We start from the raw sequence: 18,889 nt of genomic DNA, 5'->3' as shown, positions 1-18,889 counted from the left end.
AAGAGTTGACACCAACCACATTTAGCAACCCGTAGAAGAGACACATGGGCCACCTTTTGGTCTTCCTGGACGTTGAGTACTTCTTACAAAGTTGGTCGAACACATCCACCAGGCATTTGGTTTTACTATAGAAATGTATTATTTCTGGAAGGTACACTTCATTATCCTTGTCAGGGCTGTCATGCATGGTGGACAGCATGATTACAGTTTTATTCTTAGCTGACTTCAGAGGACAATACGACGAAAGTGTGAGAGGTTCGTCGTAGGCAAACATTGAGGTGCATCTTTCTCAATTTTTAGTGTCCAAGTAAACAGGAGGAATTTCTCGTTTATTCTCTTTTACAGTTCCAACTAATGTTATTCCTTTTTCCAGTACCTTCTTGGCGGTAGGTATAGACGTGAACCAATTGTTACATGTCAGGTTTCTGTTAAGATCTTGTACGGGAGCAGTCAGTTCCATAACATTATTATGACATTTTCTGTACAGAACTAATGGAGCATCTAGCACACGAACCAAGCGCCTATCTTCTTCATTTATACCAGCCCCATCATTGTCTGGCACTAAATACTCTTCATCTCCTTCCACTTGATCACCGTCTTCATGAGATGCGACTTCAGAATGGTCCCAGAAATCCTCGATAACACCGTCGGGCTCATCTTCTGAATCTTCTCCTAGGTTTAGCTTTTCGTCATCAGAATCCAACAAAGCAGCTGCAATTTTACCCCCCCCCCCCAAGATTTCGAGTCTGGTATGCCATACCTGAAAACAATTCAGACACCTCATTACACTGCATACACTGTCATTGCATTCATAACACATTATTAGTCTATGAATGGCGCGTTACTGGGCGCAGGCCCTCTCTATCAACACTGTACTCTAGCCATTATCACAAAGTAAAGTAAATCATAAATAATGTGTAAACTTACCAGAGAGATGTCGAAAAACAACTTCAGTAATTCAAGTATAACTGGAAGGAAGAACTAACACTATTCCTACCACGGGGTACTGGGGTACCCCGGAACACCTGTGGACGCGACTGCACTTGCCGGGAGGTCACGGCTTACCGACGTATTTACGCGCCAATTATCGAGAGTAGATTAGCTAGAGCGATTTTTGCAACAGTGCAATATTTTCAAAATTGTGGATATTTTAAACAGCAGAGGGGTACTCCAGTACCCCAGGTAGGGTTTAAGAGTTAACTAAAATCACCCTGTGAGAACGGGGTATATGATTTCTGACCTTTTACGGAACGAACTTTACCAACTCGATCAACTCTGTTGAAAGGCTGTTCACACTTGTCGATTAGCTTTCAAGTGTCATTTAACTCTGACTTGATCAACTAAAATCACCCTGTGAGAACGGGGTATATGATTTCGGACCTTTTACGGAACGAACTTTACCAACTCGATTAACTCTGTTAAAAGGCTATTCACACTTGTCGATTGGCTTTCAAGTGTCATTTAACTCTGACTTGATCAACTAAAATCACTCTGTGAGAACGGGGTATATGATTTCTGACCTTTTACGGAACGAACTTTACCAACTCGATAAACTCTGTTAAAAGGCTATTCACACTTGTCGATTAGCTTTCAAGTTTCATTTAACTCCGACTTGATCAACTAAAATCGCTTTGTTGTATTTATTAATAAGAAAAATGTTGTAATGTATGGCCAAGATCACTCTTAATGGGTGAAAGCCAAAATAAAGAATAATAAAATAAAATAAAATAAAAAAACTAAAATCGCTTTGTGTGATTTCGGTATAATCTATATTGTTTATGTTCTTTTCTAAATTATCGTCTATGCATCATAACCTTCTCCTGTCACTCGTTAAATTACTGCTCACCGCAACAATTTAATATTTAAATATATTTTTAATAAGAGTAGGTGTTTCTCGATTATATTATGCGATACAAATATCACAAACCATAGTTTTAAGATGACCGCATGCTATAATACTTCTGCTCAGATTAATGTTCTGTTCCAAGACTAATTAAATGTTATTTGAGACCAATATCCATCATTCCTTGTAGTAGTGTCATGGAACTTCCTTTCCCTGGTAGTACCTCTGTCAAGATGGAGAAAGGGACTCGACAAGGAGATGGAGGTGATATTGTATACTCGGAGATATACCCTGACCTGGCCACTGTTAAGATGGAATGTTTGGAAAATTCCGAGAATGTCGGTTACACAGCTGGTAAGCACGACGTTTAACAGTAATTGAAATTGTACACCTTTTAATTTTGTAATAAGTTTGGTAGAAATATACAATGCCCTCGAATATTTCGCATGCCCAATTGCCAACGTGTGTGATTAGAAAATGTTTTCATTACTCGGCAAACACTAGTAAATGCGAAGATATAAGTTTTTATTTATAAATACACAAAATTTATTTTATTATTATAAAAAAATACAATTATTTTGATGGCTTCCCGAAGGTTTTTCAACTTCATTAGGGAATGTGAGAACGTAAAACATTATAATAGTATAATGACAACCTAATAGCGGTATATCGTCTGATACAATATTCCGTGTTCGTCTTACTTTGTAAGCGTGTACGATAATTTTATTACCTCAGTCTCATCCGTGATGAAGAATTAAGTATACGACTCAAATACGAACAGCCGCTCGCCATAATATTAACAACGTGTGAATTAAGATTTTACTACAAACATAAGAGTCTCTTACTTGGCACATTTTATCTTAAGTTTGTGGGACAATAACTTGTATAGATGTATAATAATGCCATTGCATACACTTGTTTAAATAATTTTCTCTTGGATCTTTCTAACCTAGATACTATCAGTGTCAAGATGGAACCAGGGGATGCAGAAGGAGACGGTGGTGAAATGGCACACACGGAGATATACGCAGATCTCCAAGATGTGAAGAAGGAATGTTTGGAACACGCAGAGAAGAACTGTCGTACAGCTGGTGAGTTCAATCTTTAAAGCAACAGTAGTGTGTTTGTAATCTTACATCTTTAAAAGCCCTGGATGGAGCAATTCGAAAAAAAATTGAAGCCGCGGGGTGAAGGAGAATGTGTCGGAAAATGCCAAAACCTACTTACATTTATTATTGACATATTCCATTCCTTGTCTCATCAAATACCCCACAAAATCGCAGGCTGTTATATATAATACAAAATTGCATTAACAACACAAAAACAAAATGATGAAAGTTAATTAAATTTGGCTTCATTGCCACTGATACAAAATCGCACAAATGGTCTGTCCAGGGCTTTTAAGTCCATAGTTTTGAATATGGCGGATACTTGTTCAGATCATCTTATTACCGATCTTCCTTACCCAGATACAGTCACCGTTAAGATGGAGCCAGCGCTTGCAGAAGAAGACGGGGATGATATGGCATACTCGGAGATACATGTAGATCTCCAGGATGTTAAGATTGAATTTATTAAACACTCCGAGAAGATTGGCCACGCGGCCGGTAAGCGCAATATATAAACACAATTTATTAGCTTATGAATTTCTTATAAGTTTCGGAATGATTTAGCGTTTTTACTTTAAGTGTAGTAAATTGATTCGCGTAGCTCTCAATAGGCTTTGATTAACGTTTACTTATTTTTTTCAGGAACCCATTATTCGGGTGAATTCAACAAATATCATGAATCTGAAACCAATTCATCCAAGAATATCGGTGAGCGTGATCTGGTTAATTCAAATCCTCGTACCTATACCTCGTGCAACTTCAGTTCGCAAGATTCTCATGTTTATAAACACGGGCTCACTAAGAGTGAAGAAAAACCTTTCTCATGTTCCGTTTGTAACTCTTCATTTTCACAAAAGCCATATTTAAAGAAACACCAGCTGACTCACAGTGGAATTAAACCATTCACATGTTCACGCTGTAGCTTATCTTTTGTACGGAAATCTGATTTACAGAGACACATGCTGACACACAGTGGAGTTAAACAATTCGTATGTGTCGTCTGTAAATCTTCATTTTTTCGAAAAACACATTTACATAGGCACATGCTGACTCACAGCGGAGTTAAACCATTCTCGTGTTCCGAATGCAAATCTTCATTTTCACAAAAGTCTCATTTACAGAGGCATATGCTTAAGCACAGTGTAGTAAAACCATTTTCATGTGTCGACTGCAATTACTCATTTACACAGAAGTCAGATTTAAAGAAACACGTGCTGACTCATAATGTATTCAAACCTTTCTCGTGCTTCGACTGCAAATCTTCATTTACACAGGAGTCAGTTTTACGGACGCACGAGCTGACTCACAGTGAAGCGAAACCATTTTCTTGTTCTGACTGCTCGTTTTCATTTTCTCAAATGTCACATTTACGGAGCCACATTCTTATTCACAATAAAGTTGAATGTTTCTCATGTTCCGAATGCTCATCTTCCTTTTCACAAAAGTCGAATTTACGGAGACACATGGTTGCGCACATTAGACTAAAACCAGTGTAGTGTTCTAACTGCAACTCTAACTCTAACGAAATTGCAATAATTTTTTTACGTATACTTTATTTAGCTATAAAATTTTGCATTTCATATTTGGTATGTATGTATTCTAAAAGTACTTTAATAATATTATATTTTACCTAAGTTATAATTTTTGGACTTCACAACATTGCGACATAACCCACGAAAAACTGCCCTTTTCCTTCAAGGTAGTTAATAATTGAACATTTAAAAACCTTTATTATAAATAATGTTTTGTGTTGCCGATAAACTTTTCTAAGAAAGCCTTAAACCGTTGCAGCTTCCTGTAGGACTATTGATACTAATACTTTTTAACATATAATTTATTTTTAAATACTAGGGTATTATAGACTAAACTTTGCCAAACTCTTAAAATATTGATTGGCATCACATTACAGAATAATTCATACCTTATGCCACTATTTACCTTGAAACCTCATTATGTCTTAGCAATATGGAAATAAATGTCCTCAATTCCCATTGTTTAAGACACCATAGCATTTTTCACCTGAATACATTAAAAAAATTACATCGCCTATTTTAGCCATCTGGCCCAAATGTGTCGACTGTATAATAAGATTGAGTGTGTTGATAATATGTTTAGATAATTATATAATGTACTACTGTAACTCTCGTGTCTCTTGTCTCTCCTAGTATTATTTGTAATTTTACTGAGCTTGTGTATAATTATGTTTGGTTTTTCAATTGTATATAACCTGTATTTAATTGCTTTTTTACCTGTATGTTACAGTATTTAATATTTATGCAATTGTAGATTTTTGTCTGTAAATTAATTGTGTTTTTGTAACTGGATAGTTCTCACTTAAGTGTTGACATCTGTAAAAACCCAGTATAAACGAATAAATAAATTTCTTCTTCAAATTTTGCAAATTCACTTTGTGGCACCATTTTATTAATAAAATAATTAAAACACTTTGTTTTTACCACGATTTACCCACACCTGTCTCTATATACTTGACAATTTAGTTTGTAGTACATTAATTGTCCTGATGAAGAGAACATCGTTCTCGAAACATGTTGACTTTATATAAAAAAATAAAGATAATCGTGGTAAAAACAAAGTGTTTTAATTATTTTATGAATAAATAAATATTTTGAAGTATTTCCACTTTTTAACTTGTGTTTTATTGCTCAGAAAAATTACATTTGTGCAATAATTTAGGTGCGATTTGGTTTTGTAGACCAATTTTCTTAGGTTGATGTCTAATTTTCCCGTTATCCTACTTAATAAGTTAACATTTTCTGCTTTTTTTAGGTAAAATTTCAAATTTAGTATTAACTTTTGACTGTCTATGTTTAGGGTTGGTTTAGCTTTTTTATTTAATACCATGAATTTGCTTTTGCATACATTTATTTTCAGTTTTTCTTAATATTCAAACATTTACATAATTCATAAAGTTCACTTTGTATTTTTGAAATTGCATCTTCAATATTATTAGCTATAATGTATACTTGTATGTCATCTGCAAAAAGTGAGATTGGACAGTACATTAGAAACTTCACTAAATCATTAATGTATATACTAAAAAAGAGCGGTCCCAAAACAGATCCTTGTTGAACTCCAGGATGTACTTGTTGTTCTTTAGGTATGTCAAATTTTGGTTTTTTGTTTTATATTTTTAGGTAATCAATTAACCACTGCAGTTCTTTCCCATAAAATGTTTTGTCTGTTCAACAAGAAGAAAATCCCTTTTTAGGAAAGGCAACATTTAAATAAACTGACGTACATATTTTGTTCAATTAACACTTCAGGTTTTCAAAGAGTTTTACCAACAAGTCCCAACAACACGGTGTATTTTCTTTGAATTTCGGAATGCTACCGAGGTATCTCAAATGTGCCACATATGACTTATTTTTGAAGTTGTCGTTAAAAGAAATACTATTTTAGAAATTTGATAAAATTATCTTTGAAATATTTGTATTTTAAAAAACATTGATCTTTCTAAAATATATATTTTTGTTAATATCAAACATGAAAATGTTGCCAGGACATTTTGACTCGGAACGTCCTTAATTTTGAAATAATTCGATGTTTATAAAACATATTCCTTTTTTGTGGGTAATAAGTAATAAAATTGTCCTTCCACTTTTTATACCGTTTATGCAATATATTTTTATTTATTTTAAACTTTGTCAATGAAAAAATGCCGAAATTCATAATCATACACATAAGAATTTAAAAAAAAATTACTCATTTAATAATGTATAAATATTTGATACAAACTGTGCAGAATAATTACTTATCTTTCCAATGACGAACATATCACTATTTTTTCTCATACACGCTTTTGTCTTTTTGCGGACGACAATAAGATTCTAAAAATAATAAAAAATCACGATGATTGCCTTCTTTTCCAATCGAATATCGACTCTTTCAATGATTGGTGTAAAATTAATTGTTTGAAACTAAATGTCGATAAATGCAAAATTATGTCCTTCTATAGATCAAAAAAACCGATTGTCTTCGAGTACAAACTTAATAATATTTGCTTAACAACTGTTACATATTAAAGACCTTGGTGTCTCTTTCTTTTCGGGATCACATAACTGCAATCGTTAATAAATCCCTCAAACTACTTGGTTTCATCACTAGAATCACTTCGGACTTCAAAAACGTAAATACCCTTAGAACTCTTTACTGCTCCTTGGTTCGCCCCCATCTTGAATATGCTTGTGTTATTTGGTCTCCTTTTTATGCTGTCCACATTCGACGCATCGAATCTGTTCAACATCGGTTCTTAAGAGGGATTGCTAGGAGGCTAGGTTTAGAAAAAGCAAATACTCATGTGATGAAATTGAACTAACTCTAAACCTCTCTCCTTTGGAAGTCCGTCGGGAAAGAAATGACCTCATTTGCTTCTTCAAAATTATAAATGGTATTATTGATTCACCTACTCTACTGCAACTCATTCCCTTCAATATCCCCTCGCACAGACTCAGAAATAATGAACTGCTCTTCCTCAACCATTATTCGACAAATTATGGATATTATTCACCATTGTCCAGAATGTGTAGACTGGTCAACTCAAGTCAAAACCTTAACTTGTTTGGGATAAGTCTGAATGATTTTTGCCAGTCGCTAAACAAGTGACGGAATATTATAAGTGTCCTGTAGTCCTGACCCACGGCGAAGTCTTGACTTGATTCGACTTGTCACTTTATTTTCTTATATTATATCTACCATATGTCTTTGCTTTCATGTACCTTTGTCTACTCCTGTATTTTTCATTTTACTTTATTCGTGTTATTATTTTGTAATTTGGATGATGTCCGTTAATAAATAAATATCACATATACCTTCAGAGGCTATAATGGAATAAGTTGTTATGTCAAAGGTCTGAAAGGTGAAAGATCACCAAAGGGGATCCGAAGATGACAAACACTCAAATGAAATAGAAAAGGTGCAAAAAAGTCGTTACACCAATATGAATTTTTCGCTGGAATGCTAGGACTAGATCGTCTAGTCTAGTCTTTTCTCCTAACGTCTAGAGTCTAGAGTCTAGACGTTAGAAGAAAAAACACATTGGTCTATTATTGGTGGTAGTAGCACATAAGCTTATCAACCGACACATTTGCAATAGGCACTGATGTTCTCGAGCGTATTACGTGTTATGTCCACGATAACTTCACCAGAGCTAGGCAGCATAGGCTTTTTTTATTTTTTCCAAGAGGCAGGAACAACCAATGCCTCTGGGGAGACTTCGCTTTTAAACCAACTTCCTTCCTTCACAGATAGACATGTTTCAGTCAAACCTCAATGAATTCAAGATTAGAATAAGTATTTTCTTTAACACGATGATGCATCGCCACTGATTTAATAAATGTGTATATAATAGATTAATGTAGGTACTAGTAGGTAAATGATTTATTGTAATTGTAAATTTTGTGAAATGTTGTTGGAGTCATTGTTTTTCACAAATAAACAATAAAAAAAATATAATACATTGAAACCTAAAAAGCTGATGTGTGATTACCAAACTCATTAAAATTTCAGAATAGAGTCAACGAAACAAGCTTCATTTCAATGTCATGAAATGCGTAGTTCTGACTTTCACCAGAGCATTTAGTCTCACATACCACAGGTACACTATGCTCGGTCATAATCTCAAACGAGTTTCAAACATAAAGGATGTTGGGATTATGTATGAGAATAAGTTAACATTTCGTCCTCATATCGAAGGGGTGTACCAGTCGGCCTTACAAATGTTAGGGTTTGTTCTCCGAACCGTCAGAGTTTTTCGGGATACCCGTGCTCTGAAGATTTTATACTTCTCCCTGGTCCGCAGTAGGCTGGAGAGTGGTTCGCTTATCTGGAATCCTCATGAGGTGGGGTGCTCCCTCATGTTGGAGAGGGTTCAAAAAAGTTTCTAAGATTTCTCTACATGAGGGAGTACGGCCACTATCCATGGCTCTACCCGACGAACTTTCTCCTGGGCATGCTGGGACTTCACTCCCTGCAGCTCAGTAGGGAGGGGTATGCCGCTACCCACTTATTCAGACTGCTGCGAGGCTATATTGAGAACTCATCCATTTTGGAGCGCGTGAGTCTCTATGTTCCAGATGACTATCTTAGACAACGTCATCATAAATTATTCTATCTTCCTGCCTGCAGAACTAACCTGCCAATGGTTCTCCCGGTAGGGAGGAGTATATTGCTCCTGAACCAAATCTCCTCCGAGATTGATATATTTGGCGTCAGTGAGGAGAGATTCAGAAGGGAAATTCTTCTGATTCTTGAAAGAGTCTCTCCACATTGACGAGATCTTTCACCGCTGCCAGAATTTTTTTTGGAAATTCCACATTTCTTGAAATTTATTTTTTATGTATAAATACTTGAAAACAATCTTTTGTAAAAAAATTATATAACCTAATTTCTTATATGCATTAAACCCTAATGGTGCTGCCACACGCAAAGCTCACATCAACAGATAATATAAAGCACAATAGCGCTCGCCATACAATCCCATACAGACCCGACACACGTAAAAAGATAACGCGCTATAAGTGTGGTTCTGAACTTCGCTAACCGAATTTATTTTACGTAACCGCTCCCGACGCGATATTTGAAAAGTTATGCGTCCCCCTCTCCGCCGTAAAAAGGAGAGGGGGTCATTTTAATTACGGAGCTACCAACTAAGTTCCGTGTTCCCTTTGACAGCCATGACATAAGCAGCCTAATAATGCATTTCTTATTTATTATGTTAGCTCATATCGTCATGTGTGCTAGTAAATTTAGAAACATTAAAAAAAAACTTTATTTGGCAAACATACTTAACATATATTTAAAATATAAATATAATCAATATTTGAATTTGAAGTAAACAAATTTTCGCCCTTTCAAAATTAATCATATTTTTAATCTCAGTATGTTTATATGTATAATATCATTCGGTTTTTTGATAAAGTTGGACGGCCTGATACCTACATAGAGAAGCTTCTAGTTTGTTCGTTTGTTGATTGATGGTTGATTGTTTTCATGGGTAATCTGGTTGGCTCTCGTCAGCTCTCGTGCTCTCTTCTCGTTCCCTGCCCTGGTGTTAGTCCTTGCCGCCTTTGCCTTCGACATTTTTAGAAATCGACGTGAGCTTATTTTACAATAATTTATTATATGTCGCTTTCGTCGATCGGCGTGCGAACTGCGAATTTCCTGATTCGACGGAGAGGTTATGTCAGGTTATGTGAAAATGCGCTATTTACGCGCAGATTGTTTAAAATCTAAAAAGTTTATAAATAGCATTTATAATTATATAGTTGGCGGCATCATCATCTGAGGATGAGCTGTCCAACAGATCCAGCAATAGGCGACAAGTATCATCCATTTCGAAAACGTGCTCAAGCTGTCAGTAAGTAAAGTTGTCACTTTGACAGATGAAATTATGTTCCTCGGCCGCTCTCGAATTCAACTGACCCCCTCTCCTACCATAGGAAGAAATATTTGATAGCGTCGTGTGTCGGTAGAAAAGATGATGCGCTGTACATTAACTTTTGATGTGAGCTTTGCGTCTGGCAGCAGCTTAATTTGTAATTGTGTAAGAAATTAATAAATAAATATTATTATTATTATAATTATATTAACCAATTGGCCTCCGAATTGTTTAGCTAAAAAAGTGTCCTTCACATCCGAATTAATTTTGTACAAAAAGTTTTAAATCTGCAGTGGTGTACTAAATCTAATATAACTTTTAAACTAAAAATGTAAACGTAACAATTTTTTTAAATGTATTTGTGCATTGAATTAAGGTACGTAAAAAAAGTGTTTTTAAAAAAAACAACATGATTAAACGAGGATATGAAAATATATTTTCACTGATACATTTGGGAGGCGGGTATGGGTACCGCCGCCCCGGGAACCATTTATTGGGTAATCAACACCTCTGCCATAGGTCACCCCAAGTGGTTCGCTAAATTTGGTTATTTAGCAGGGGTGCCCGGGTTCATCGGGTAAGGTGTGCTCAAGATGCGCCTCCCGACCAGCTGGGTGGCGTGCTGGACCCTTTGACCTCTCCAACTGGTGTCTCGACCCATCGTTTTGGACCGCAGTGGGAGGGATATATTCATTCGATCCCTAGACTCCTACCCACCCCTCATACCTTTTTTTTCTCAGAACTTCCAGTCTTACTTCCCTGAGAGAAATTATTTTCCTTAGGTCCTCCTGGGTAGGGTGAGTTAAAAAAAAAACATTTTCGGATATCTATTTACAAATGGTTATAATAACACTTTACCTATATAAAAATGTAATCTCAAGTGTTGAAATACATTCCAATCAACAATAAAAAGAAAAATTAACATGTCAACTGTAATGTGTGAATGAAAGAGTATGTGTGCAAGCGAGATGGAATGCTTGCATAGTTAATAAATACGTATGAAAGGTAGTTCTCGTCCTCTTTTGCCTGTGACAATTCCCCGATTAAATACCACAAGATACCAACCAAAGTGTTTTCCCTTCATACCCACATTGGCATACACTCATAGATATCACATTGGCGCAGCCGGTATAACGTCGAATTACACAAGATTTGATGTAAAATTATTTATCCCGTATCCTTTTACAGCAATTTAAACAATAACTATAAACTATTAGTTGACATAACAAAAGCATTAATATTTTTATTTTTTAAATAACTTGATGAGTAAAAAATCAAATTGTGAAATTTAATTATTGAAGAAAATATTTTCAAACGAATATTTGAAAAAGAAAAATCAGAAAAAATACTGGCGCATCAGGGACTTGAACCCAGGACTTTATTCTTGCAGGGGTGCTACTTTACTGCGATATTGGGTTCAAATCCCAGTTGCGCTATCAAAGAATATCGTTTTTTTATTTTTTATAGTGAATACCTCACAAGAGTCCCAACTGCTCCCGTCTGGAGCCAGTGAGACTATGGCATCCCCAATTGGGGGATGTTGTGAGGCTGAAGGTAAGTGGGGAAGGGAAAGAGGAAGGTGGGGAAGTACCTGGCTATTCAGATCTAGTCAGTAAATACGGCTAAAGCCATTTGGAGCAACGTTTCAATTCTGAATGGTGGTCTTACACCAGGGCGATACTGGTAGTATCTTCCACTCTGGAACGTGTCGCAAATATACTATATATTATTTTAATTAATTAATTGTGAAATAACACAAATTAATCAAATAAAATTTATTTGCGCACGCCGGGTTCGAACCCGCGACCTTCGGAATGGCAGTCCAATGCGTTACCACTGGACTATGCCGGTTTGAAAATCACTAATATTATCTTTGATAATTCATATTAAAATTATTGCAGTAACACATTTAAATAAATACAATAAATGACCGCCACGAAATAACAGAGCCAATAAAGCACATTCACCAATGCATAATAAAATATATTTATTGTTTACGTATTACGATTAACATTAAAAATATTAAAACTGGCGTTAATCGTAAAAAGGTAGTAAATTAAACAGTTTACAAACTAACTAACTAACCATCACGCCGTTTCTCCGCAGGGGTAGGCAGAGAGGACGGACCACCAAACAACTCGGTCTTGGCACACACTACTTGCCTCATTCACATTCATACATACTCTTATATTATTCTGACTCTTGACATGGCCCGACTCGAGTATCTGATTCACTTGATCGTGCCATGTCTTCCTCGGGCGTCCCCGACTTCTGCTACCATTCGCATTTGCATCATATATCCTCCTTACACTCCTATCTTCGCTCATTCGCTCTACTTGCCCAAACCATCTAAGCGTCCCTTTCTTAATCTCACTCATTACGCTCACATCAGCCTTGCACTCTTTGCGGATCTCCATATTCCTCACACGATCAAACATGGTTTTACCACACATACGCCTCAGGGATCTCATTTCAACAGCATTTAATCTACTTTCATCCTTTCTCTGCCAGTTCCATACATCAGGGTAGGTGCCAGCACTCCATTGTGGCCTGCTAGCTTCGCTTCTTTGGACAGTGTTTAGTTAGCGCCAACTGCGTTCAGTCCTCCAAGAATGGAGTTACCTGCATTTCCCCTTGTTTCAATATCTCTGTCAGCCTTCCCATCTCTCTAGAACATACTTCCTAAATACACAAACTCATCCACCTGCTCCAAGTATTCCTCAGCAACAACTATATTGCACACTGTTTTCGTACTCTCTCTTTCAAACACCGTGACTTTAGTCTTACTTACATTGCATCATTAACTCATTCTTCATACATACTTGGTTCATCCTAGATACGAGAGACTGTAGTTCATCTTAGTTAACAATGTCATAATAAAAGGAGTATTTATAAAATTAGGTCTTTTGCGAACTAATTTAAAAAAAAACTATGATATTAATATAAATATTTATTACTTCTGAACTAATTTACAAGCTTGTTTTATGAGCGGCCGTCGTAGGTCGCAGGAATGTTAAAACTTTGGGTCGCTGTTACTAAACTAACACGTGCAAAGTGCAGGGGACCAGATACTTCTCTGACTTGGTCGTCAATTTGAAGGAAACCTATTTATCTAGAGCCTTTTGACATGTTTTTTTAACGGTTTTTGCAGTAAACTCAATGGACATTTGAATGACATTTCTGATGTTAGAAAGATAAAAATAATATATTGGAATGAGAAGAATATCCACGTCTTATGTTTGGATAAGAATTAAAGTTCAACGTTTTATGTAACATCTAATGACTAAAATGAGATGACATTTTGAACGTAGGTTGATATGACATCATCAAAGAAAGAATTAAGTTTCATCTGACATCGAAATGTGTCAATATTTATTTTAATACTTTTTTTATTATTTTGTACAGAATAGTTGCAATTTAAAATTATTTAATAATTTTATTTTTTGGAATAACTTACTGAGTAAAATCTCAACTTGTAATATTTAATTTGGGAGAGCGATGCCCCGGCAAGGCAAGGGTCCTAGGTTCGAGTCCTAGATGTGACCGTATCATTTTTCTGTTTCAGATTTGCGTTTAAGAATCGCTAATATTGTCTTCAATAAATACAAATTACACTTTGAGGTTTTAATCACTAAGTTACACAAAAAATATTCATCCTAGAGTTGCAGAAAAGTCAATAGATCTCGCACGTTAAAATAAAAATAAGAAATGTTTATTTAAAGACGCTATCTAGATTGCATTTAGTTCAGGTTGAATCTAGCGATCATACATAAAGATAGTTGCCAATAAAAATGTGCGGTGAGAAAAATGAAGGCAATGTCGGTAGTTCTTATTCGAAGTAGATAGGGTCCCATTAGCTCAGTTGGTAGAGCGGTGCCCTGGCAAGGCGAGAGTCCTGGGTTCGAGTCCTACTGTGACCGTATCTTTTTCTGTTTCAGATTTTCTTTTAAGAATCGCTAATATTATCTTCAATAGTTAAATACTATATTTTTAATTGCTTGAAAAATATGTGTTTTAAGAATACCTACATTACTGATTTCACATTGAATATATTTAAGTGTATATTGCAGTTTTAAAGAGCGTGATAGACTGTTGTTCCACTGTGGATACGGCCGGGTTAAAACAGTACTTCGATAGACTAAGTGAATTATAATATCAAAAAATGTTTTTATTTGTTGGTGTGTAATTTATTAAAAGTCAATTGGTGTGTCGTGTTAATTCCCTAGTCTAGAGAGTTAGTTACATTGTGAATTGTAATGTTGTATTGTGATCTCATTGACAAATTTCTTTCAAGTTTTTAAATACAGATTTTGAAAATTGAGTTTATTGTGTAAATATCGTCTGCTTTTGGAACCTTGAATGGTGTGGAATTATTTTTTTGAAATCTTGTCAGAACATGAGAATGGTTGATCTCCATTATAAGTCAGCTTGTGTCTCCGTAAAGATGACATGTGTGAAAATAAAGAGTTGCAGTCGGAACATGTGAATCGTTTAACTCCACTGTGAGTCAGCATATGCACCCGTAAATTCGACTTTTGTGAAAATGAAGAGTCGCAGTCGGAACATGGGAATGGTTTAACTCCACTGTGTGTCAGCATGTGCCTTCGTAAATGCGACATTCGTGAAAATGATAAGTCGCAGTCGGAACATGAGAATGGGTTAACACTACTGTGAATCAGCATGTGCTCCCGTAATTGCGACTCTCGTGAAAATGAGGATTTGCAATCGAAACATGGGAAAGGTTTAACTTCACTGTGTGTCAGCTGGTGTCTCTGTAAATCTGACTTCCGTGTAAATGAGGAGTTGCAGTCGGAGCACGAGAATGGTTTAACTCCACTGTGAGACAGCGTGTGATCCAGTAAATGCGACTTCCGTGTAAATGAAGAGCGACAAACGGAACATGCGAAAGGTTTGTCTTTACTTTTAACCACGACACGATTGGACGAGTTACAGGAAGGAGTTGAATTAACCAGATCACGCTCCACAATATTCTTGAATGAATTGTTTTCAGTTTCGTCATGTTTGTTGTGTTCATCCAAATAATGGGATCCTGAAATAAATAAGAAAACGTTAATTAATGCCTTTTGAGAGCTGCATAAATTAATTCGCAACGGTTAAAGTGGCGGCAGCCCGATATCAACATACGTCGATGCCATTTGACTGCCAAATTGAGTAAAGCAAACTTGTAAAAACGTCGAATCTTTCCGGAATAAGCTGATATAGCGAAAAATGTGTATAAATATTGTGCTTGCCAGCAGCCGTGTGACTGATGTTTTCGGTTTTTTCAAAACAATCCTTTTTGACATCCTGAAGATCTATGTGTATATCCGTGTGTGCAATTTCAACTCTGTATCCCTCTGCATTCGCAGGTTCCATCTTGACGCTGATAGTATCTGGGTTAGGAAGATCCAAAAATAAATAATTTGAACCAAAGGACGCCTATGGGGAGGTTTGCCATATTTCTACAGAACTTTCTAGATAATGAAACGGCGTAAGATTCCAAAAACTACTACTCACCGTCTGTGATTTTCTCTGTGGATTCCAAACATTCCTCCTTAACATCCTGGAGGTGGATGTCTATTTCCGTATTTGCAATATCATCTTTGTTTTCTCCGAGAGTTCCTGGTTTCATCTTGACAGCAATGCTATCTAGGTAAGTAAGAGCTTAGCTTGAAAAATCAGTTAGTTTTATTGACGGCATATGAATAATTTGTTTAGATTTAGTAGTCATATTTTCTGCTTCAAGGATATATTACATTGGTGGATATATACTACAAAAGTTATTAAAAAAAGAACAGGTATTCCAATAAAAGTGAAACATGTGTTTAAAGATTGTGCTTACCAACCGCCTGACCGATCTTCTCGGGGTGTTTCAAATATTCCATCCCAACAGCCGGCACTTCAATGTATATCTCCGTGTATTCCATTTCACATTTGCCCCCTTCTGCACTCCCTGGTTCCAACTTCACGGTGACAGTATCTGTGTTAGGAATATACAAAAGTTAAACATTTGAACAGGTGTATGTATAAGGTAGTTACTGCGGCGGTTCCTACTGTAAGCCTAAATCATGTCTGCCAAATTATATAAACAAACACGTAACTCCTCAGCTATCAACTGCAAACGCTCTCGTTTTTTTTAATTTCTTTTCTACGAGCGCTGAAAAACCAAATTCGCAGTGCACGCCTATAAACACTAGGAATGTTGCTTTAAATATTGTGCTCACCAACTGCGATATTTTCTGTGTGTTCCAAACATTCCCCATCAGCATCCTGATGGTCGAATTTTATTTCAGTATATGCCATATCTTCTTCGCGAGTCCCTGGTTCCATCTTGACAGTGGCACTATATGGATTAGGAAGAGCCATAACTAACTTAGTTTGAATATTTTAGTTAGTTTTATTTTAGTTTGGAAGATAGTGCGATACGAGGATATCGGTCTCAGATAACAATCAATAAGGCCTGGAAAAGAACAATACAATGAGCGGGGAGTTACAGCGTGCGGTTTTTTTCATGTGGTGGATTGTGATTGTTGTATTGTTTAGTATAAATGAGACCGACCTTCACTAATTACAAAGTTATTTAAATATATCGTTTCAGTCGACAGAGATTTAACAAATGGCAGAAAGAGGTTATGATGCACAGACGATAAATAGACGAGAACATAAACAATACAAAGTAATCAAGCCCGTTATACCAACAAAGTAATATAGACAAGTAATTTAGTAATGAGTAATCATCATATCACATTAGGTATATTGTCCTTCCTTATTTGATAACATACACCCAACACCAACGGTGAAATTAACCAATTAAACTAATCACGTCGTCCAATGGGTTGGGGTAAGAATTGACACAAACCGTAACAAACTGCGCAGAAAATGCCCACAATGGCTGCGCTGCACACCGTGGGGAACTTTACTCTTCTATGCAGGGTTTATATTGATTCCTTACCGGACCTACAAATTGACCACAACTAAGTCCACACGTAAATTGGAACACATATATTGTAGAGTATTTATTTTAGTTTATCTTTGACACCAGTCGGTATCAATTGATACGGGAGCATTCCATCAGCCATATCATTTTAGGTGTCATAAATATTGTCATGTCGCTATGGGAAGAATGGGCACAGCGGCCAAAAATGTCTACTAATTTTATTGAACTGTCAATGTGTGTTGTGACGCATTTGCAGAAAACATAAATGTATCAGAAAAATAAAAAAATAACCACACTTATGAACATATAACACAAGCAAACAAGTTGTCTGGAATTTTACTACATTAAATTTAGAAGCAACAGACACTGGCCGTGAGACTTGGATTGCTTGACATCTTGACATAAACGTTAGTTTGGGCCATGGATAAACAACTCACTAGATTGATAACTCCGGGCTACAGCAGTATAAAGCAAGTTGGTCCATTATTCAACAATGCCCACATTTAGAATGCGAGTGAAAAGTCTACGTCACACATCGTGCTCGAGAATTTCAAAAAACGGCCTGACTATATTTATTTATTTATTATTTGATAATTTGTAAAGCGCCGCTTTTGTGAGATATCACATCTGGGGCGCTTTACAGTTGATGCAGGTATTTCAAAAAATATAAATATTACAAAAATACATTGAAAATAAGTTATATAAAATGAAATACAGGAACAGGTGATGAAGTAAATAACTTAATGCTATTCCAAATTGGAATCAAACGAAAAGAAATTCGCACCCGTTTTGGTTTACAATTAGGAATATTATTTTATGTCGAGATGTCAAGAAGATTACGCGTTGCCAACGCGTAATCTTTTAGCGAGCCACTCGGCGTTTTGCTTCCGATTAAAAAATAAGAGTCACAAACTGACAGACATATCGGATAAACAAAATATTCAAACCTGACAAATTTCTACAACACAACGGCGTGCTTCAATTTTAAGATGTTGAACGAAACCACCAGAGAGATTCACTCAGCCAGTACTAAGCTGTCAAAAATTCAAAGTTTTTCATTGGATAGCCGAGTTGGTGACGTTTCAGATCACAGCGATTCCCGAGCCCATTTTTCAGTTCCAATTTTCGATCGCAGTTATACCCCCTGCTGGAATGGCTTGATAACTTGATTGGAATTTATGTGGATGGTATTTAGAAAAAGTACTTACTTAGATTATGTTTTATTTTTTTCCATACGACTCACAATGTCCAGTGTCTACTGTCTACCTTCTTCGTGTTTCTATGTAACATTAACTAGATGTCACTTCTATGGTCACTAGGTACTAGGTACATCTATATAATAACCAATACAACTGTCAGTGAGAACACGCACGACATTTTTGTTGTGTATAATTGTTTCATCATGTCTGACAGTTGTTTGAACAGCAACCAAAAGAAGAAACTAATAGAATTAGTAAGCAAAGACCCTCAGCTTATTGGAGGGAAGTTTTCTCCGAGTTTTACGTTTAAAGAATCTGAAAGAAGATGGATGGCGATTGCAGACCAGTTAAATGCTATTGAAGGAGCTACAAAGGATTTCAAGCATTGGAGAAAGGTTAGCTTTG

General features: G+C 36.1%; 2 protein-coding genes across 5 annotated transcripts; one reads left to right on the top strand and one right to left on the bottom strand.

Annotated features, from left to right (window-relative positions):
* The first annotated feature begins 2,076 nt into the window (after positions 1–2,076).
* LOC149415720 (uncharacterized) lies at positions 2,077–5,795 on the top strand. The gene is made up of 5 exons (XM_089641655.1): positions 2,077–2,197; positions 2,797–2,934; positions 3,313–3,450; positions 3,595–3,954; positions 5,785–5,795. Exons 1-5 carry the CDS (start codon positions 2,077–2,079, stop codon positions 5,793–5,795), a joined length of 768 nt encoding a protein of 255 aa, XP_089497781.1.
* Positions 5,796–13,379: 7,584 nt separating this feature from the next.
* Positions 13,380–18,273, bottom strand: LOC149415719 (uncharacterized). 4 transcript variants are annotated; one of them, XM_089642179.1, is made up of 7 exons: positions 17,580–17,615; positions 17,208–17,305; positions 16,573–16,808; positions 16,191–16,328; positions 15,866–15,997; positions 15,601–15,741; positions 13,380–15,398 (listed from the first exon to the last, which is right to left on the bottom strand). In XM_089642179.1, exons 3-7 carry the CDS (start codon positions 16,712–16,714, stop codon positions 14,719–14,721), a joined length of 1,233 nt encoding a protein of 410 aa, XP_089498305.1. In that variant the 5' UTR covers positions 16,715–16,808; positions 17,208–17,305; positions 17,580–17,615; the 3' UTR covers positions 13,380–14,718. The 4 variants fall into 4 exon arrangements, with proteins under 4 accessions (XP_089498305.1, XP_089498308.1, XP_089498307.1 ...); XM_089642182.1 differs by lacking the exons at positions 17,208–17,305; positions 17,580–17,615 and adding an exon at positions 18,233–18,273; XM_089642181.1 differs by lacking the exons at positions 17,208–17,305; positions 17,580–17,615 and adding an exon at positions 17,629–17,709.
* Positions 18,274–18,889: the final 616 nt, after the last annotated feature.

Source organism: Hesperophylax consimilis, chromosome 17, assembly GCF_061612785.1.
Source record: "Hesperophylax consimilis isolate HC1 chromosome 17, BYU_Hcon_1.0, whole genome shotgun sequence".
Taxonomy (NCBI): Eukaryota; Metazoa; Arthropoda; class Insecta; order Trichoptera; family Limnephilidae; genus Hesperophylax; species Hesperophylax consimilis.
Note: the sequence above shows the minus strand (reverse complement) of the source record. Positions and strands in the feature narration are given on the sequence as shown.